Genomic DNA, 23,181 nt, shown 5'->3' with positions numbered 1-23,181 from the left:
TTACCAATTAAATGTTCAATAAACATTAATTCCCTTCCTTTGTCATCAACCTTTCTCAATATGCTTTCTTTCGTTCACTCATGTTCTCCATATTGTTCTGTGAAGAAAATATTTTAAAATAATAATAACAAAGGATTGCAGATTGTGTGGGAAAACCGGAAGAGCATTGCAGTAGAAATTTTTCTCAATCCTCCTATTTTCTGGCTCTAAATATAAAATTCTGCCTGGAGTGTCTTATCTACTGCCATGGTTTCAATTGTTAACGACTCAATGTTGTGTATTTCCAGAACTGTATTTCCAGACCTTACCTTTTTCCTCAAGCTATTGACCTGTGCTCTTCAAAAAGGTAGACACGGGGTGCCTGGGTGGCTCAGTCATTGGGCAACTGCCTTTGGCTCAGGTCATGGTCCCAGGGTTCCAGGGTCCCAGGGTCCCAGGATCGAGTCCCACATCGGGCTTCCTGCTAGGCGGGAAGCCTGCTTCTGCCTCTCCTACTCCCCCTATTTGTGTTCCCTCTCTCACTGTGTTTCTCTCTGTTAAATAAATAAAATCTTAAAAAAAAAAAAAATGTAGCTTTTGCCTCGTTGCGTCCGAGAGAGCAAGATGGGTCACCAGCAGCTGTACTGGAGCCAACCGAGGAAATTTGGCCAGGGTTCTCGTTCTTGCCGCGTCTGCTCAAACCGGCATGGTCTGATCCGGAAATACGGCCTCAATATGTGCAGCGGTTGTTTCCGTCAGTACGCGAAGGATATAGGCTTCCTTAAATTGGATTAAGTGAACTTCCTTGAATTGGTCATCCAAGATAATTTACCTTAACTGCAGATACCCAAGATACCTACTTTAATGCCACCTCATTGTACATAAAATAAAAATACTTCAATTATGAAAAAAATAAATTAAAAAAAATGTAGACAGGGCGCCTGGGTGGCTCAGTTGGTTAAGCGACTGCCTTCGGCTCAGGTCATGATCCTGGAGTCCCGGGATCGAGTCCCGCATCGGGCTCCCTGCTCGGCAGGGAGCCTGCTTCTCCCTCTGACCCTCCCCCCTCTCATGTGCTCTCTGTCTCTCTCATTCTCTCTGTCTCAAATAAATAAATAAAATCTTAAAAAAAAAAAATGTAGACACAAGCCACATGTAGCTATTGAGCATTTGAAATGTGGCTAGTACAAATTGAGAAGTGCTGTAAGTGAAAAGTATCTCTCCAATTCAAAGATACAATATAATAAATTTTGTAAAAATTTGAATAGTTTTTAATACTCATTACATGTTTACATGATATTTTGGATATATTGGGGTAAATCAGTGGTTCTCAAGAAGGCACAATTTTGTGCCCCTACTTAGGGTTATTTAGCAATATCTGGAGACATTTTTGGTGTTCACAACTTGGGGGAAGGATGGCTACTGACGTCTACTAACAAGAGGCCAAGGATGCTGTTAAACATCCTACAATACACAGGACAGCCCTCCACAACAAAGAATTCCCTGGCCAAAAATGTTAATAGTACAGTTGAGAAATGCTGGGGTTAAATAAAATATACTACTAAGGTTAATTTACCTGGGTTTTTTTACTTTTTAAAAATATAACTACTATAAACTTTAAAGTTACATTTGTAGCTCACATTATCTTTCTATTGGACAGTGCTGACTGATCTAGACCTATATGGCTATTTTACTGGATGTGTATTTCCACTTTAATGTCCCACAGGCATCTCCAACACATCATGTTGAAATAAATAAATGTAGGTATATTGTATTTACACACCATCCATTTCAGTCTTTCCTGTCTCAGTCAATGGGACCAAGTTAACTAACTAGAAACCCAAAGGTCATCTTAGACTATTCTCTCTTCCTCACTCCCTATCTCTAATCAATCAGTCTTTCCAATTCTGTCCTGTAATGTCTCAAATATTGAAAATGGACCCATTCCTCTCAATACTCTGCACCAGTCCAGGTCTTTATTATCTTTAGTTTCAAGTAGACACCTTGCACTATTGGCACATAACAAATAATCACTGCCTTACTTGCAGTGTTTTCCAAGACCCAGAAAACAAATCTATATTTACACTATAATGTGGAAGGGACAGGATGGTGTCCCTTCCTGTGTCCCTTGTGTGAGAACACAAAGATGGAACACCATAGTCAAACCAAGAGGAAGTGATGTTTAAACCAAATTTTGCAACATAAATAAAGACAGTTAAATGAAGCAAATAGGACATTCCAGGCAGAAAGATCAATACATGCTAAGGTACAGAAACAGCATGAGGCAAATTCTCTAGTAGGATCTACTGAATGTATCATGCAGAAAAACTATTAAGAGATGAGGGAAGAAAAGTAGATAGAAATTGATTAAGTATGGTTGTTTTTGCTAGGATGAGGAGTTTGAGCTCTTTTATACTTAAAACTATGGGAAGCCACAAAGGGAAATCAACCAGAGAAGTAACAATCAGATTGACTATATTAGAGACAGCATTATATAAGAGAGTAGGGGGTGGATTGGAAAGGAGCAAAAACAGAGGGATGAAGACCAGTTGGAATGGCAGGTAAAAAGTGATGAGAGTAGTGAAAATGAGAATGAGAAGGAAGGGACAGATATAAGAAGATTAAATAACTAACTGGATATAGGGAGTAAAGGAGAAGGCGAATCTCAGAGGCTTCCAGATTTCTGGTGAATGGTTGGGTGGAAATACCATTCAGGAAAAAGACACTTTTTGGGTTTGGGGCTTTTGGTTGGGATGGGATGAAGGAGGAGGTCGAAAGGAAATGATTACTTCTTTATTGGCAAGTTGAGTTTGAGGTGTCCAACATTTAGGCAAAGTGGAGATTTCAGTAAGGTGACCTCCCTCAGGGGAGGTCTGGGGTGAAGACAGGGATTAAATTGTGATAGCTGAAGCAATAATTTTGATGAAGCCACCCAGAATATAAATGAAAGGAGACAGATACCTGAGGAAGGCTGATATTTTAAAAGTTGAAGAATGAAGAGAAGTCACAGAAGGATAAGGATAGGCCAGAGCAAAGGGAGAAAAACCCAAAGAAATAGGTAACAGGCCAAATGAGGAAAAAGTTTCAGTGATGAAGTAGGTGATCAAGCATAAGAAATGTCCACTAGTTTGGCAATAAGGAGATCTGTAAACAAGAGCAGTTTCAGCAACTCTTGTACATTTTAGAACAGAGGTTCTTAACAGGGTTGATTATGACCCCCAGGGATTATCTGACAATGTCCTGATATTTTTGGTTGTTATAACTGGGAAGATGTTGCTGATATCTAGTGTTTAGAGGCCACAGACATTGCTAACCATCCTGTAATGCACAGGACAGCCCCTACCACAAAGAATTATCTGGCCCAAAATGCCAATAATATTCCAGTTGGGAAGTCCTAGTTTAGAATGGATTGAACAATGTACTTAGACAAGGACCAGTACTTTTTCAAGAAAATGGTAGTAAATAGAAAAAGAAAGACAGACATATATTTAGTAGGATATGGAGTCAAGAAAGCGAAGACTTGAATTCTTTCTGTGTGCTGAAGGGGAGAGAGCAGCAGAAAAAGAGAAACAAAAGATAATGGAAATACAGGGATGCTCTATCGAGGCAGAGGAAATGTAATTCAAAGCTCAGATGGAAGAATTCACCTTGGATAGAAGAGATATTTCTTTCACTGAAACAAATGAGGAGAGGGAGGAAGGGATTTCACAAATGAACAAAATTTGTTGGCTTTAGGGGGCAAGTCAAGGGCTTGCTCATTGAACGGCCTTAATTTCTCTGTGAAACATGAGGTAAGGCCACCTACTAAGATATCAGGTTTGGAAATGGTTAGGTGGAGAGTAATTAGGAGAGAGAGATTTAAAAAAAAGTCAGAATAGGGGCGCCTGGGTGGCTCAGTTGTTGGGCATCTGCCTTCGGCTCGGGTCATGATCCCGGAGTCCTGTAATCGAGCCCCGCATCGGGCTCCCTGCTCCGCGGGGAAGCCTGCTTCTCCCTCTCCCATTCCCCCTGTTTGTGTTCCCTCTCTCACTGTGTCTCTCTCTATCAAATAAATAAAATCTTAAAAAAAAAATCAGAATAGTCACTATCATGATGGCAGGGCAGGCAGTAGGCAGACAACAAATCAAAGGCAGGAAGCCCAGAGCAGAAAGGGGTGTGACTGAGAGGACAGGTGCCATGAAGTCGTATTTATGGGAACACTGGTAGATTATAGGGGTGGGAGAGATCTCGCACCTGAATTACATAGAGTTTCCTGCTTTCTATGCTTCTACTCCAACCACCATTATCACACACTTCCGGTGTAACATTGAACCACTATCAGAGTACGGTAGAAACTGATTGAGGGGTGCCTGGATGGCTCAATCAGTTAAGCATCTGACTTCGGCTCAGGTCATGATTCCAGGGTCCTGGGATCTAGCCCCACATCAGGCTCTCTGCTCAGTGGGGAGTCTGCTTCTCCCTCTCCTTCTGCCTGCCTCTCTCTCTCTCTTTCTATCAAATAAATAAAATCTTTAATAAAAAGAAAAGAAACTGATTGAGACACTAAGTTGCTTAAAATCCTTCAAGGATCTTCCATCATCTTCACAATGAATTCCCAAGTCCTTAGCTTGGCAAATAGAGCTCTTTAAAATTCAGAATCTCCAGAGTCATTTCGCACCACCCGTTCCCACCATCCTACTGCCTGCCCCTACTTACACTTGACAGAACTTCTCAAACTACTTGTAGACCTCCAGAAAAAATATACTGTTCCAGAATCTACCTGCCTTGGCAACTACTATTCCTTCTGTCTCAAAAGATCCTCCCCCTCTCCTCCATATCCCTCACTCCTGCTTTACCTGTTTAGGAAACTCTTATCTATTCCTCAAAGCCCTCTTCCATGAAGCATTTCCTTACCTTGCTTCCTCATTCTCACAATAGAGCTAATAATCACTACCTCTTTTGTACTCTCTTCAATCTTTGTGTATGCTTCTATTAGAAGTGTTATATTTATACCAACCGTCTTTTCCAAAAAGCTAAAAATAAATAAATAAATAACATCCTTCTCCCTTCTGTGGAAAAATATCGCTCAATAGTTACTGAATTTACAGAATAAGGAGATTAGGTTGGGGTTCTAGTCTCAATTTTCCCACTAATAAACCAGAAATCCTTAATCAAATCACTTGAATGCTTCCAAAAAGTGATTTTACTCCCCTGTGGAAAGATCCTGCCACCCAACATATAGTCCAAACCAAATTCTGCCTGCCTGAAACTGCGCAAAATAATGTTTACCAAATTAGCCTGTACATATGGGCCGGCAGTGCCTAACTATCTGGTAGGCAGAAATTTGAGAAGCTTGCTCTAAACATGGAAATAGAGCTGAAAAAAGAGAAGAGAAGAGAAGAAATGAAAAGAGAAGAAAAGAAGATACTGAGCTGAATTAATGGGTCACCTGCAATAAATGGAAAAAGGAAAAATTCTACAAATTACCAAAGTCAGAGAGAAAGACTGGTATACCCACCAACCATTGCATACTTCACAATTACATACAAGTTTGCAAGTGAGAGTAACTGATTGTGTGGTCAGCTTTGTGAGCTCTTTGGAAGAAAATGAAGCAAAGTTTGGAGATTTAATGTAATGAGATAGGGAGACCTTGAGAACTTGCTGAAAATATTTACTGAACTACTTCCTCAGATGAAAAGGTCTGGGAAGAATTAAAAGGATCTAAGAGATGCACTAGTCAGAACATTTAGTGATCCACAACATTTTACTCTCCAATTAATATATGAAGATATCACTGAAACTTGAAACTGAAAAAATTTTATAGATTCTACAGCACCGCTGATTTAGTTGAGGCAGTATAGAATCTCATTAAAACATTATATATAAAATTTGATTTTAGCTGATAAAATTACAAACACAAACTGTGTTTAGTTTGAAGATTATAATCTTTATTATCCATACAGAGGCAGAAAAACAGAGAAACAAAAGAATCATTAGAGACAGCACTTCTTTCCTACTAATAAACTACTTTGAAGGCATTTTTTAATCTATTGAAACTATTTTGAATTATAGACTGAAAAATTGAGGAGTTATTTGGTGAAAGGATAACATCAAAAGAGTATAATTTTGATGACTATTTTTAATTTTTAAAGTTTCTCTGACTGCTTTTGGAATGCAACCTTCAAGATACATTTGAATTATCAAGCACTCATACTATCCACGTGGCTCAGTTTCTAAAACAGTGGGGTAACAAATTACGGACTAACAAGGAGACAGAGAATGCCTGGAATTTTGTAGACAAGCATTTTAAACTTCAAGTATCCTGAAATATTTCTGGTTATCTGGCCAAATTCTGGCCAGATGTTTGAGGCCATCTGGTTCTATGAAGTATATTTTCAAATAAAACTGTAGGAAAATGAAAGAGAAAGCCACCACCCACCATGGTCACATAACCCTAGTGTCACAACTGAGTTGTCTGGATTGATCAACAACTGTTCTCAGAAATAGTTTACTCTGTTAATTACCAGTATTTTTATACTCTTAGTCAAGGTTGGTCATAGGTTTACCGCTGAAATTTTACATTTAACTCTTTTTGGAATGCTTTTGCAGTGCCATTTTTAAAATCCATAATTTCTGTTAGCAATAAAAAAATTCACAAGTTTCTGATGATTAAAAAGTTAGGTTACATAATATCCAACGTCAGAGCTCTAACATTTTACAGCTTGCTTCAGACCTAGTAAGATTTATACAAACCTTGTGAATATTACAGTTTCAAGTGCGATTTACATACTGGCAAATTATTTGCAAATTCAGAACAGGAAGTAAATATGTTTCTATGTACTTGCTTGCTACTTGTAGATCATGTAAAGTTTTCCCCAAACATTAAATGTTTCCTTAAACCATATTAGTATTTGTTTAATTGCCTAACGAATATCTTGACTATAATTTTGGGTTATGGGATTGCAAACAGAAACTGTGTTTTGATTAGTTTATAGAATATACAGTACATTTGAAATACTGATATAATGGGGGACTATTCAGAAGTAAGTATATAGAAGAAAAAAGAAGGGAATTAAATGAAACAGCCCATGTAATGAAAGGAGATTTTAAAAATATTTAACAACTTGAATCTGAATGACTTTAGTACTCAGTGATTCTGGTAAGATTTTAATAATTTTTACATTTTGATAGAACATAAGTCATTATTACACTACTGTTTAATAACACTGGAAAGATTATTTAGAGATTTTAGTTTAGTATCTTATTTTGAAATTTGCTCAAATAAGTTCTGAAAATATAAATTGGTCAAAGTTGATGATGACCAAACTCTGAAACCTTATTTATTTGGATTATAACGATAAATAAAATCAGTCTACTCTAAACACTTCAAACACTAATTCAGGGCAGAGTTAAACTAGGAAACAGTGCCACCTGCTGAATAGAAATTTCTTAAACATCTCAACATTAAGTTCATTTTTCAGACCACCTAAAGTTCTAACATTTTTTTTCTCAAAGATGTACATTTAAAATGATCTTCAAACAGAAAATTTTCTTTAAAAACTTATTCAGGGGCACCTGGGTGGCTCAGTCGTTAAGTGTCTGCCTTCGGCTTGGGTCATGATCCCAGGATCCTGGGATCGAGCCCTGCATCGGGCTCCCCGCTCAGCGGGGAGCCTGCTTCTCCCTCTCCCACTCCCCCTGCTTGTGTTACCTCTCTCGCTGTGTCTCTTTCTGTCAAATAAATAAATAAAATCTTTAAAAAAACCAAAAACTTATTCAACTAGGGGCACCTGGCCGGCTCAGTTGGTAGAACATGAGACTCTTGATCTAGGGGTTGTGAGTTCAAGCCTCATGTTGGATGTACAGATTACTTAAAAATATAATCTTTAAAAAGAGGGAGAAAGAGAGATTAATTGTAAGTCTACATGTGGCATGGTCAAAACTTTCCACGCCTCTCTTCACTATGTAAAGAATATATGGCATCTAGGCTTTGAAATTAAAAACAAGGACAGGGACTTCTGAAAAGAAACAAACTGAACTGGTATGACAAACTGCACTAAATACTTCACATTCAAGTACTTATAGGACCCACTACCTGCCTGGCAGTAGGCATCACCCTTTTACACACACAGACTTCACATTAGTTTTGATATACTACGTCATTTAAAAATATTTATTGACAACCAAGATATGCCAGATATTTGAGAAAAACCTGTAACATAAAAGAGACCAAGATGAACATTTTTAAAAATGACTATAGAGAGTAGACATAATTTAACAAATAAGGGGGGAATATATTTTAAACCCCTAATATCTTCAGAAATTAAAAATGATACTGCATCCTTATAAGAAGAAAGGGATGCCATAAAGAAAAAGGAAGAAAGAATGCTTAGAAATTAAAATGATGGTTTCTGAAACTATAATTCAATAGGAAAGTTGAAAGATAAAGGCAAGAAAATCTTCCAGGATGTAAGACAAAAAGGAAAAGAAACAAGAAAGAAAAGATGAGTTATAGAGGACCAATCCTAGAAGTAAAATATCTAACAGAAGTTCCGGGAAGGGAGAACAAAGAATATAGAGAGAAGAAATCATGAAAGAAATGATTAGAAATCCCCAGAACTGAAGAAGAGTCACAAAATTCTAAAATTGTTTATTCTTTCATCTCTTGATGGACACTCAGATCATTTTCACCTTCTAGCTATTGTGGATAACACTGTATGAACATTCATTTACATATAGTTGTTTGAGTCCATTTTCAATTCTGTGGGGTATATACTTAAGAGTAGAATTGCTGGGTCATAAGTAATTACATGATTAGCTTTTTGGTTTTTTGTTCTTTTTTTTTAATGTAGGCTCCATGCCCAGAGTGGAGCCCAATGCGGTACTTGAACTCCTGACCCTGAGATGGAGACCTTAGCTGAGATCAAGAGCCAGATGCCTAACCAACCAAGACACCCAGGTGCTTCAAATGTTTATTTTTCAGTTTTTGTTTTATTAAGTAGGCTCCATGCCCAGTGTGGAGCCCAATGTGGGGCTTGAACTCACGACCCTGAGATTAAGACCTGAGCTGAGATCAAAAGTTGGACACTTAACCCAGTAAACCACCCAGGCGCCCTTATGATTAGCTTTTTGAAACACCATCAAGCTGTTTGCCATAGTGGCTGCACAATTTTACATTCCTTTCAACAATATATGAGGGTTTTCATTTCTCCGTATCCTTGCCAAACTTGTTAATGTCTCTTTTTTATTATGGTCACCCTAGTGGGTAGAAAGTGGGTAGTGGCATCTCAGTGTGGTTACACCTTGTTTCATTCTCTTAGTGGTTACCTTAGAAAGTAATCCTTACTTAACAAAACCTAATATTGTTACCTTTATTATCCTCCTGGGGAAGAATCCATAAACAGTTTAACATTTACCACATACACCACCCCCAGACACATGCACACACATTATTTACAATGTTTTATTATGTATTATAACTGTATCATTTAAATGCCATAAGACATTAGTATTTGTTCACACCCCCTATTTTCAGAGTCAGTGTGATTTAGATTTATCATCATAATTATCATTTTCTTTGGTCACCATTGCTTTCTGCATCTGATCTTTCAAGATTTCCTTCTGCATGATGAGCAATTTATATTCTGTAATGCTTATCTCCTATTGACAATGTCTTACTTTCCTTTAAAATGTATTAATTTTGGGCGCCTGGGTGGCTCAGTTGGTTAAGCGACTGCCTTCGGCTCAGGTCATGATCCTGGAGTCCCGGGATCGAGTCCCGCATTGGGCTCGCTGCTCAGCAGGGGGTCTGCTTCTCCCTCTGCCCTCTGCCCTCTTCCCTCTCGTGCTGTCTCTCATTCTCTCTCTCTCAAATAAATAAAATCTTGATAAAAAAATTAAAATGTATTAATTTTGCCTTCATTATTGAAGTATTTCTAGGATGATAGTTATTTTCCACAGTACCATGAAGACATCATTTCGCTGTCTTTTGAAGCTTGCATCATTGAGACGTCAGTGGTGAGTTTAATTACAGATTCTTCAAAGCTAATCTGTCTGTCTTCTAGCTATTTCAACATTTTTCTCTTTGTCTTGATTTACTAAAGTTTCATTGTTATGTGTTTAGATGAGGATTTATCTTTATATATTCAGCTTCGGCTTTGTAAGGCTTCTTGAATTAGTGGATTATCAGCAATCATGTCTTCAGAATATTGCCTCAGATCCATTTCTTCTCTTTCTCTTCTGGGACTCCAACTAAATATGTTAGATCCTCTCACTACAGTCAGGTGCTAGGTTTCAGGCTCTTTATATTGTATTATTTACATAATATATTACTTATTAGCAGTAAATAATATAATAAATAAATAATAAAACAATGTATTATTTATACAATATCTAATTGCTCCCAGCTTCATTCTGGATAGTTTCTTCTGAAATTTATTCTAGTCACCTAATTCTCTCTTCAATTGTGACTAATACACTAAACCATTTTTTAAAATTTGGTATTATATATTTTCACTTCTGGAATTTCTATTTTTTCCCCACATCTGCTATATCACTTTTTTTTTTTTCTTAAGAGAGAAGGAGGGACAGAGGGAGAGGGAGAGAGAGAATCTTAAATAGGCTCCACACCGAGCACAGAGCCCAATGTGGGGCTCAATCTCATAACCCTGAGATCATGACCTGAACTGAAATCAAGAGTTGGATGCTTAACTGACTAAGCCATCCAGGTGTCCTCAAGTTTGATTTTTGTCAATAATCATAGTTGTCTTACAAACTCTGTGCCTAATAATTACAATTTCTGGAGTCCCTGTGAATTGTTTCCTTCCGTTTGGTTTTCCTGCTCATTTTAACTCATAGCACCTTGTCTCTTTGTGTACTTCATCTTTTGTGTGTGTGTGTGTGTGTGCGTGCGTGCTTCTTTTTTTTTTAAAGATTTTTTTTTTAACAGAGAGAGAGAGACAGCAAGAGAGGGAACACAAGCAGGGAGAGTGGGAAAGGGAGAAGCAGGCTTCCCGCCGAGCAGGGAGCCTGATGCGGGGCTTGATCTCAGGACCCTGGGATCATGACCTGAGCCGAAGGCAGACACTTAACAACTGAGCCACCCAGGTGCCCGTGTGTGTGCTTCTTCATCTTTAATTGTGTTCAGGACATTGTGTTTGAAATTTTACTTACAGAAATCATCTTAGATCTGTTATGTCTATGTACTATGTTATTATGGTTTTTTTTGAAGATTTTATTTATTTATTTGACAGAGAGAGAGAGAGATAGCAAGAGCAGAAACACAAGCAGGGGGAGTGGGAGAGGGAGAAGCAGGCTTCCAGTGGAGCAGGGAGCCTGATGCAGGACTCGATCCCAGGACCCTGGGATCATGACACGAGCTGAAGGCAGATGCTTAATGACTGAGCCACCCAGGCGCCCCTATGTTTATACATAATATAAACTCTGGTGGGGTGCCTGGGTGGCTCAGATGGTTAAGCGTCTACCTTCAGCTCAAGTCATAATCTAGGGGTCCTGGAATCAAGCCCTGCATCAAGCTCCCTGCTCAGTGGGGAGTCTGCTTCTCTCTCTCCCTCTGCCCCTGCCCAGCTCGTGTTCTCTCTCTCTTTCTTTCTCAAATGAATAAAATCTTTTAAAAAATAATATAAACTCCGGAAAACAAAATAAACTTATGAGAAACAAAATAAACTTTTAATATTTCAGACAGAAGAAAAATAAGGCAGAAATGAAATGGAAAACAAAAATAATAGAAAAAAATGCACAGCTTAGAAGAAATGGATAAATTCCTAGAAACATACAACCTACCAAGACTGAATCATGAAATTAAAAAATCTGAACAAACCAATTACTAAAAAGTAAATAGAATCAATAAAGCAAAAACCTTCCAACAAACAAAATCCAGGACCAGATGGCTTCATGGGTGAATTCTAACAAACAGTCAAAGAATGAGTAATACCAATTCTTCTCAAACTCTTCCAAAAGTAGAATAGGAGGGAACTCTTCCAAATTCATCTTATGAGGCCAGCATTATCCTGATTCCAAAACCAGACAAGGATACCACAAAAAAGAAAATTACAGGCCAATATCCTCGGTGAACATAGAAGCAAAAACTCTCAATTAAATATTAGCAAATCAAATTCAACAATACATTAAAAGGAGTACATGCCATGATCAAGCAGGATTTATTCAGCAACATAAGGATGGCTCAACATTTGCAAATCTGTCAATGTGATATACCACATTAACAAAAAGAAGGAGAAAAATATGATCATCTCAATAGATGCAGGAAAGGAATTTGATAAAATTCAACATCCACGGGGCGCCTGGGTGGCTCAGTTGGTTGAGCGACTGCCTTTGGCTCAGGTCATGATCCTGGAGTCCCAGGATCGAGTCCCACATCGGGCTCCCTGCTCAGCAGGGAGTCTGCTTCTCCCTCTGACCCTCCCCCCTCTCATGTGCTCTCTCTCTCATTCTGTCTCTCAAATAAATAAATAAAATCTTAAAAAAAAATTCAACATCCACTTATGATAAAAAGAACTCTAAACAAAGTGGGTATAGAGGGAATGTGCCTCAATATAATAAAGGTCATATACAACAAGCCCACAGCAATCATCATACTCAGTGGAAAAGCTCTAAGTTCAGGAACTACACAAGGGTGTTCACTCCAACACTTTTATTCAACATTGTATTAGAAGACCTAGTCACAGTAATTAGGCAAGAAAAATAAACACAAGGCATCTAAATTGGTAAGAAGAAGTAAAACTGTCACTATTTGCAGATGACATGATATTGTATATAGAAAATCCTAAAGACTCTATCAGAAAACTGTTAGAATAAAAGAATTCAGTAATGTTGCAGGATACAAAATCAATACATAAAAATCAGTTGCATTTCTTTACACTAATTACAAGTTATCAGAAAAAGAAATGAAGAAAACAATCCAATTTACAGTTATATCAAAAAGAATAATATACCTAGGAATAAATTTAACCAAGGAGGTAAAAGACTTCTATATGGAAACTAAGGATTAAGGAAAAAAATTGAGGCGGACACAATTTAAGTGGAAGGATATTCCATGCTCATGAAGTGGAAGAACTAGTATTGTTAAAATGTCCATGCTACCCAAAGCAATCTACAGATTCAATGAAATCCTGATCAAAATTCCAATGGCGGGTGGGAGGATGGGTTAGCCTGGTGATGGGTATTAAAGATGGTACGTTCTGCATGGAGCACTCAGTGTTATACGCAAACAATGAATCATGGAACACTACATCAAAAACTAATGATGTAATGTATGGTGATTAACATAACATAATAAAAAAAAGAAAACATTGGTGATAAGTTTAATATAGGTCTTGGTGATGATTTTTAAAATCTGACACTGAAAGTAAAAGTAACAAAAGCAAAAATAAACAAGTGAGATTACATAAAAACTAAAAAGCTTCTGAACAGCAAAGAAAGCAATCAACAAAATAAAAAGGGGGTGCCTCAGTGGCACAGTTGCTTAAGTATCCAACTCTTGGTTTCGGCTCAGGTCATGATCTCCCGGTTGTGGGATTGAGCCCCACCTGGGACTCTGTGCTCAGTGTGGAGTGTGCTTCAGATTCTTTCTACCTCCCCATCTGCCTCTCCCTGCTTCCTTACATGCACTCACACACGCTCTCTCTCTCTCAAATAAATAAATAAAATCTTTAAAAATAAATAAAAATAAAAAATCAATCTACAGAATGGGAGAAAATATTTGCAAATCATATATACTGATAAGGGGTTAATATCCACAATACATAAATACACATACAATTCAATAGCAAAAAACCCCCAAACAATGCAATGAAAAAAATGAACAGAGGACCCGAATACACACTTCTCCAAATAAGACATACAGATGGCAAACAGACAAATGCAAAGATGCTCAACATCACTAATTTATCAGGAAAATGCAAATAAACCATAATAAGATATCACCTCACATCGGTCAGAATGACTAGTATAAAAAGACAAGAAATAACAAGTGTTGGAGAGGATGTGGAGAAAAGGGAACCCTTGTACACGGAATATAAATTGGGGTAGGAATATAAATTGGTACAGCCATTATGGGAAACAGTACAGAGGTTCCTAAGAAAACTAACAATGAAACTAACATATATGATCGAGCAACTCCACCTCTGGGTATTTATCCAAAGAAAATAAAAACAACAACTTGAAAAGATATATGTATCCTCATGTTCACTGCAGCACTATTTACAGTAGCCAAGATGTGGAAACAATCTAAATGTCCACTGACGGATGAATGTATAAAGACATTGTGGTATATATACACAATGGAATATTATTAGCACATACAAAAAAAGGAAATCTTGCCATTTGTGACAACAGATGAAACTTTGCCTGCATTATGCTAAGTGAAATAAGTCAGAGAAAGGGGCGCCTGGGTGGCTCAGTCGTTAAGCGCCTGCCTTCGGCTCAGGTCATGGTCCCAGGGTCCTGGGATCGAGCCCCGCATCGGGCTCCCAGCTCCGCGGGAAGCCTGCTTCTCCCTCTCCCACTCCCCCTGCTTGTGTTCCCTCTCTCGCTGTGTCTCTCTGTCAAATAAATAAAAATCTTTAAAAAAAAAAAAAAGAGAAAGATGAATACTATATAATCTCTCTTATATGAGTAATCTAAAGAAAGAAACAAACAAAAACAAGCTCATAGATACAGAGAACAGATTGGTGGTTGCCAAAGGCAGGGGTTGGGAGGATGAGAGAAATGGGAAAAGGCGCCAAAAGATAAAAACAAACACACATACACAAAACAACAAAACCCACAAAAATAGCAGAAATCAATGAGAAAACAAAAGTATAGGAATCAGTGGAACCTGGTTCTTTAAGAGTATCAGTAATACAGATAAACCACTAACCAGACTATTTAAGGATTAATAAAAGAGAGAAGAAATAAATTGCCAACATCAGGAATGAGAAAAAGGACATCACTTCAGATCCATACATGGACTTCGTTGTTTTAGAAATTCCCTAAAGAAAACTTGAGGGCCAGATGACTTCTCTGGTGAATTCTATAAAATGCTTAAGGAAGAAAGAATTACCAATCCTACACAAACTCTTGTAGATAATACAAAAGTGAATACATCTCAACTCATTTATGGGGCCAGCATTACCCTAAAACCAAGAGCAAAAATATTAAAAGAAAATTTAGACCAACAACCCTCATGAACGTAGATGTCTAAATCTTTAACAAAATTTTAGTAAATCAAATCTAGCCATATATAAAAATGGATAATATATCATGAACAAGTGCATTTTATCACAGGAATACATGGTTGGTTTAATAAGATATCAGTTAATGTAATTCATCATATCACACTAAAAAAAGAAAAGTGATCATCTCTAAAGATTAAAAAAAATCACTTGACAAAATTCAACACCCTTTCATGATAACTTACAGCAAACTAAGAATGGGCAAAAAAAATTCTAAATCATTCTAAAACAAGGCATCTTTAAAAAACCTTCAGCTAATATCAGAGTTAATAGTAAAAGACTAACACCTTTTCCCCTAACACAAAAACAAAGTGAATGTCATAAACTCTGAATCTACCTTTAGCTTTGCAATTAGAGTCCATGTTTCCCTCCTCTGTATCAATAAACTTATGTTTATAACCACTATTAGAGCACTTATGATATTTTATTTAATCCATTTACCCTTCTGTCTCTCACTCTACTGTGACCTTGTAAAGGATAAGTCCTTTGTTTTACTCATCTCTGTATGAATGTTTAAGAGATGTAATGGGTCTTAAGGATCATCTAATTCAGTCATCCTATTTCCCACTAGAGGAAAGTAAACCCTAGAGAGATTAACTAACTTGTCCAATATCCTATTAGCAACTTAGTTGGTAGTAATAATCAACTGTGTCTTTTCATCTAAGAGGTACCACCTCTTTGAATTGATCAGTAAGTAAAGTAGGCTTTATTCACATTTTAAGTGAGAAAATTATATAGGAGTTTCATTACTTGCCCAGAGTCAATATTATGTGTTAAAACAAGGAGCACACAAAGACAAAAGTTGTTTCACATTAAAAATATTTTTGTTGTTGTAGGATGAATATTTTCCACTGCTCCATTTTTGGACTGTGCAACAAAAACCTGTCTTAACGATGAGAAAATAAGCTTAGAGATGCAATCTAAGAATCTGAAACTATGCCTATATATTAAGATGTAAAGTACTCATTAATTCCTTGCTACAAGTGCCACTTTAAACAAACCATCTCTTGTGTGTGTGCAAACATTCCCATCCCTATTCTCTAATTGTATTTGTGATAGCTTACGTGAATACAAATATCAGGGTAGAAATTTAAAAAGATTAACATTTTAGAAAAACAATGACACGGGAGGAGAGCAAAATTCAGCCTGAAGCAATTATGAGAGGATACAAGAAATACATACCATAGAATCCTGGACAATTTTTAGATGTGAGCCACAAGTTTAGCTTTAGATTCCTTTCAGTCAAAGCCAATAAGTAAACATAATCAGTTATAAGATTCACAAGAGTCATTATGGTAATATGTCTCAGAAGAAGCAGAAATTTTCCTTATATTGAAACCTGAAAGAAATATTATCATTAAAGGGACACTGTGTGAAAATAATCATTCTTAACAACATCCCTACAATAATTACCATAGTGAGTTTCGTGAAGGAAAGGAAGCTGGGGTGACCTATAGCACAGTGAGATCCATAACTCTTTAAGAAAGGAGGTGAGGGGTGCCTGGGTGGCTCAGTTGGTTGAGCATCTGACTCTTGGTTTTGGTTCAGGTCGTGATCTCAGGGTCCTGAGATTGAGGCCCATGTCAGGTTCCACGCTCAGCAGGGAGTCTGCTTGAGGTTTTCTCTCTCCCTCTCCCTCTGCCCCTCACCCTGCTCTCTTTCTCTCTCTCTCTAAAATAAATAATCTTAAAAAGAAAGGAAGGAAGAAAGGAAAGAAAGAAGGAAGGAAGGAAGGAAGGAAAGAAGGAAGGAAGGAAGGAAGTGAGTTTGGGGTGCCTTGCTGGCTCAGTTGGTAGAGCCTGTGACTCTTGATCTCAAGGTTGTGAGTTCAAGCCCCACACTGGATGTAGAGATTACTTTAATTAGTTAATTAATTAATTTTAAAAAAAGAAAGGAGGTGAGCTCAACTAAAAGTAAACATATGAGAGGGAGGCTGATACAGAAGCCAAAGTGTGAGTCTGGTAATAATAATCTCCCATAATCTCTTACTACAAAAATCTTCTAGGAGGTTTAGGACCATGTGCTCTCTCACCAAGTCAAGACACAAGCTTTGCAAGAGGGTTCTTCTATATGTAAAACCTCCTGAATATCATCACCTCCTGTCCTATGGGTATTTATAGCTTATCTGAAATCCAAAGACTGGGTAAGACAAAGACCATGGATTTTAGAACACTCTGCTACTAGTCATAAAGAGATCAGTTATTGCATGACAGGGAAAAGCAATACTATTCTTACAGTACCATGTACATGGGGAAACTTGTTACATGTGAGAAGGGTTTTAATAGTTATGTCTTGAGTAACCAAAGACAAGGTTTTCTAAAGAACCAACCTTACAAAAGAGATGGGAGACATATTAATTTGTGTGATGAATTCATGAATGTTCACTATACTCTTTTTCCACTTTTGTCTATGTTTGAAATTTTCCATAAAAACTGAAGAAAATATAATTATGTTGAAGATCCTCAAAGAGATCAATGAAGAAGTAACATTTGTTTATGAAAAATAACAAGAAATTATAAAACAGAAATAAAACAAGAATAGATGGATACAAAATACAATTAGAAATCCCATAAATAGGGGCGCCTGGGTGGCTCAGTTGTTAAGTGTCTGCCTTCGGCTCAGGTCATGATCCCAGGGTCCTGGGATCGAGCCCCACATTGGGCTCTCTGCTCGGCCGGGAGCCTGCTTCTTCCTCTCCCACTCCCCCTGCTTGTGTTCCCTCTCTAGCTGTCTCTATCTCTCTCTGTCAAATAAATAAAATAAAATCTTAAAAAAAAAAAAAGAAATCCCATAAATAGAAAAAGTAGTAATAGAAATTTACAAGAAACCCCCAAACAACCCAATTATAAATGGACAAAGATTTGAATAGATATTTTACAAAAGAAGATATATGAATGGCTGGAATAAGCACATGGAAAGATGCTTAACATATTAATCATCAGGGAAATGCAAATTAAAATGTCAACAAAATACCACTTCACACCCACTAGTATGGTTATAATAAAAAAGACAGACAATAACAAGTGTTGGAAAAGATACGGAGAAATAGGACCCTCATATGCTGCTCATGGGTATATACATGGTACAGCTACTATGGCAGTCTCTTAGAAATTAAACATAAATTTACAATAAAACCCAGCAATTCCACTCCTAGATGTCTATCCAAGAAAATGAGAACAAGTACAAACAAAGACTTGTACACAAATGTTCATAGCAGCATTATTCATAATAGTTTAAACTGGAAACAATCCAAATGTCTATCAACTAGCATAGAGATAACCATAATGTGGTAGTTGTATCTATATAACGGATCACTGTCAGCATATAAAGGAACAAACAACCGATACAGGCTACAAAATGGATAAATCTCAAAGAACCTAGATGCATAACACATGCTGTATAATTTCATTCATATGAAATGTCCAGAAAAGGCAAATCTATAGAAATATAAAGTATATTAGTGGTTGCCTAGGGCTGGGATGTGGGAACAAGGGTGACTTCAAATGGGCATGAGGGATTATTTTGGTGTGATAGAATGTTCTAAAACTGGATTATGAGGACAGTTGTACAACTTTATCAATTTACAAAAAATCATTGAATTGTATAGTTTAAATGGTATGCAAATTTGCTATAGATTGAATGTTTGTGTCCCCCCATTCATATGTAAGCAGAGTCCTCATGAATAGGATTAATGCTCTTATAAAAGAGGATCCAGAGAGCTCTCTTCATCCTTTCTGACCTCACCAGACACTGAATCTGCTGGCCCCTTGATCTTGGACTTCTGAGCCTCCAGAAAAGTGAGAAAAAAATTTCTGTTCTTTCTTAGCCACTCAGTCTATGGTGGTTTTCTTATAGCAGCCCAAAGGGACTAAAACAAAATTATACCTCGATGAAGCAACTATTAACAGTTTCTTGTGTATTCTTCCAGATACATCTAGATGTTTACATGCGTAATTATACACATTATTTTTCCCTTACAAATTATAGCATACCATTCAAACTATCTTCCAGTGTCTAGTTCTGTTTGATTTTTAAGAAAGATCCTGTAGATCTTTCCATAGTAGTATATGCACTGATCCATCATTTTTATAAATATGTACTGAGCATTCTGCTATATAACCATACCACTAATGAATTTTTAGATTATTTCCATCAATTTTGCTATTGTAAATAATGCCACAGTAAATATCTTGGTGCATATGCATATTTCATATAAGTGTGCTATTACCTACAAGAATGCATTATTACCTATGAGTAGAATTTCTGGGCCAAAGGGTCCGTGCATTGTAATTTTGTTATATGTTTTCAAATTGATCTCCATACAGGTGAATTTACAGTCCAGTCAGCAATGCATGAGGATATATTGACAACACATTTTTGACAATACAATTTAACAAACCTTTAATCTCCATGCCAACCTAAAATGTTATGACAAAAAAAGGCACCTTACATTAGCTTGTCTCTTAGAAGAACAGAAATTCTCTTTCCACTTGGAACAACTTTATGTGAAACTTTGATAACTTTGTGAATGGGACAAATTCCTCAAAAAACACAAATTACCAAAGCTCACTCAAGTAGAAATAAACTACCCGAAGAGTCACATATCTTGAAGAAATTGATTTTGTACTTAAAAACTTCCGCCCCCCCCCCACACACACAAAAGAAATTCTAGATTTGGAGGGCTTCAATGAGGAACTCTGCCTAACATTTAAGAAAAACATGATATTAGTTCTATGTATACTTTAGCAAAAATACAAGATAAAGAAATATTTCCCAAATCATTTTGTGGGACCAGCATTACCTTGACATCAAAAGCAGATAAAAACATTACAAGAAAGAAAACTTCATATCCCATAAAAATAGATTAAAAAATCCCTAACAATGGGGTGCCTGGCTGGCTCAGTGATAGAGCACATGACCCCTAATCTCAGGGCCATGAGTTTGAGCCCCACATTGTGGGTAGAGTTTACTCAAAGAAAAACCCTAACAAAATATTAATATAATCCAGCAATCTTTAGAAGAATAATATATAATTTATGGAACAAAAATAATTTTTAGGAAAATTTAAATTTTCCAATTGGAGTTTACCAAAAGAGAGCAAGGTTGACTCAATATGCAAAAACAAATCAATTTAGTTAACCATATCAAAGACTAAAAAAGAAAAACCATATGATCATCCAATAGACACAGAACAATTATTTAACAAAATTCAACATCCAGGGCTCCTGGGTGACTCAGATGGTGAAGTGTCTGCATTCAGCTCAGGTCATGATCTCCAGGTCCTGGGATTGAGCCCCATGTCGGGCTCCCAGCTCAGCAGGGAGTCTGTTTCTCCCTCTCCCTCTGCCTCTCCACCTGCTTGTGCTCTCTCTGTCAAGGATCTCAAAGAGCAAAATGATTTTCAAAAAGGAGAACAAATTTGGGGACTCATGCTATCTAATTTCAAGAGTTATTATAAGGCTACAATAACCAAGACAGTCTGGTAATCCTGTAAGGATAGACACGTAGCTCAATGGAGCACAATGGTGTCCAGAAATAGATCAACTGAGTTTCTTTCTCTGAAAAAAAAGAAAAAAAGATTTATTTGTCAGAGAGAGAGAGCACAAGCAGGGGGAGCGACAGGCAGAGGGAGAAGCAGGCTCCCTGCTGAGCAAGGAGCCCAACATGGGACTAGATCCCAGGACCCCTGGATCATGATCTGACTGAAGGCAGACGCTTAACTGACTGAGCCACCCAGGCATCCTAGATCAACTGAGTTTTAACAATGTTGCCAAGATAATTCAACAAGGAAAGAATAGTTTTTTCAACAAATGGTGATGAGACAATTATACTTCCACATTAAAACGAATTTTGACTGTTACCTCACACCATATAAAAAATTAACTCAAAATGGATCAGAGGCTTAAGAGCTAAAACTTAATACTTTAAGAGGGGGCACCTGGCTGGCTCAGTTGGTGAAGCACGTGACTCTTGATCTCAGGGTTGTAGGTTTGAGCCCCACATTGGGTGCAGAAATTACTTAAAAAAATAAAACCTTAAAAAAAAAAAACACAACACTTTTAGGAGAAGACATCAGACAAAATCTTTGTGACCTTGGGTTAGGCAAATGTTTCTTAGCTAAGATGCAAAAAGCATGAATCATGAAAAGAAATGACAGACTGGACATCCTTAAAGTTTAAAAGTCCTGACATTTGAAAGTATCCCTCATAAAACGATGGTATGAGTTAGAAACCAAGAGAAAATATTCAAAAGACACATATATAAAAAAGGAGTTATATGCATAGTTTTAAAAAAACCCATTAAAACCTAGTAATAGTGAGACAACCCAATTTTTTAAATGAACAACAACAAAAAGATTTGAACACTTCATCACATACTGATGGCAAATTAGCACATGAAAACATATTCAAAGTTATTAGTCATTACAGAAATGTAAATTAAAACAACACTACATAACTACTAAAATGGTTAAAATGAAAAAGACTGTCCATATTCATATTAAGTCCTAATAAGGATTTAGAGCAACTGAAACCCTCAGATATTGCTGGTGGGGATGCAAAATAGCATATCTAGAAAACAGGTTGGCAGTTTCTCCTGAAGTTAAACATACAATTACCATACTACTCTTTTTTGGTATCTACCCCCACCTCAAAATGAAAACATATGTCCACACAAGTACCTGTATGTTAATGTTTACAGCTGCTTTATTCATAATATTAAAATTAAAAACAACTCAAATTTGAGCCCATCAACTGGCTTCATACTATATGATTCCATTTATATGGTAAACTGGAAAAGGCAAAACTATAGTAACAGAAATCAGATCAATGGTTGCCAGGACCTGGGAATTCACCAGTGTTCTCTTCCAGGACTGATTTCATCTCTTATATTTAAATACTAATCCGTTTGGAATGTATCCTGGTATTAGACATTGATTCCCTTTAGTTATTAAAAGTCCCAACTTTTGATGACACATTATTACATACTTAATAAAACAGCTAAAATTTTAAAAAGTGAAAATACCAAACACTGGCAAGAATATGGAAAACCTAGATGTCTTATAAATTGCTGGTAGAAATATAAAATGGTAAAGCCACACCAGAAGAGTTTGGAAGTTTATTAAAAAATGAAACATACATACAACATGACTTTTTGTTCTCTACTATTGGAAGCTCTTTTTATATCAGGGATACTAAGCTTTTGTTTTTGACATGCCATTCACGCTCCTGGGCATTTGTCCCAGAGAAATGACTAGAGTTCACACAAAAACCAAACTGTGGTATGTTCATACGATGGGAAACTACTCAGCAACAAAAAGGAACAAACTATAAATACATGCAACAGCTTGGATCTCTAGGGACTTATGCTGAGTAAAAAAAAGACAATTTCAATGGGTCCCATATTCTATGATTCCATTTGTGTAACATTCTTCAAGTGAAAAAATTATAGAGATGGAGGACAGATTAGTAGTTGCCGGGGGTTAGGCTTGTGGGGGTGGGAGAAAGGAGTGGGTGTGACTATAAAGAAGTGGCACAGAGAGATATTTGTGTGATGGAATAGTTCTGGGTCTTCATTGAAGTGTATCAAGAATCTTTGTATGAGAAAAAAATAGCATGGAAATATACACACCCATTGTACCAATATCAATGCCCGATTTTGATATTGTAGTATAGTTACAAGAGGTGTAATGATTTGGAGAAACTGGATGAAGGGGTCATGGGAACACTCTGTACTATTTTTGTAATTTCCTGTGAATTTATAATTATTTTAAAACAAAAAAAAATTAAGCAATCACTTCTCGGCCTTTTGGCTAAGATCAAGTGTAGTATTTGCTCTTTTCAGTTTAATATATGATACGTCCTCTGAGGACAATATATTAAATGGATTTTTGGAGCAGGGAGATGGAATAGGAAATTGTCCACTCCACGTATCGACCTGGTATTGCAGTACCTCCAGGAACAGTGCAGCCCCT

General features: G+C 37.0%; 1 protein-coding gene and 1 non-coding gene across 2 annotated transcripts; both read left to right on the top strand.

Moving 5' to 3' along the window:
- The first annotated feature begins 603 nt into the window (after nucleotides 1-603).
- LOC110583988 (40S ribosomal protein S29-like) lies at nucleotides 604-774 on the top strand. Its single transcript, XM_044918216.1, has one exon. The coding sequence runs from the start codon at nucleotides 604-606 to the stop codon at nucleotides 772-774; it is 171 nt and encodes a 56-aa protein (XP_044774151.1).
- A 22,225-nt stretch (nucleotides 775-22,999) lies between these two features.
- On the top strand, nucleotides 23,000-23,181 carry LOC123325963. Its single transcript, XR_006540795.1, has one exon. It is a non-coding gene; the product is annotated as a U2 spliceosomal RNA (small nuclear RNA).

Source organism: Neomonachus schauinslandi, chromosome 9, assembly GCF_002201575.2.
Source record: "Neomonachus schauinslandi chromosome 9, ASM220157v2, whole genome shotgun sequence".
Lineage (NCBI taxonomy): Eukaryota > Metazoa > Chordata > Mammalia > Carnivora > Phocidae > Neomonachus > Neomonachus schauinslandi.
The sequence above is the reverse complement of the archived record's forward strand: the minus strand, read 5'-3'. Positions and strand labels throughout refer to the sequence as shown.

Coding starts and splice junctions, on each gene's coding strand:
- LOC110583988 (XM_044918216.1), top strand. CDS start 604: ATGGGTCACCAGCAGCTGTACTGGAGCCAACCGAGGAAATTTGGCCAG.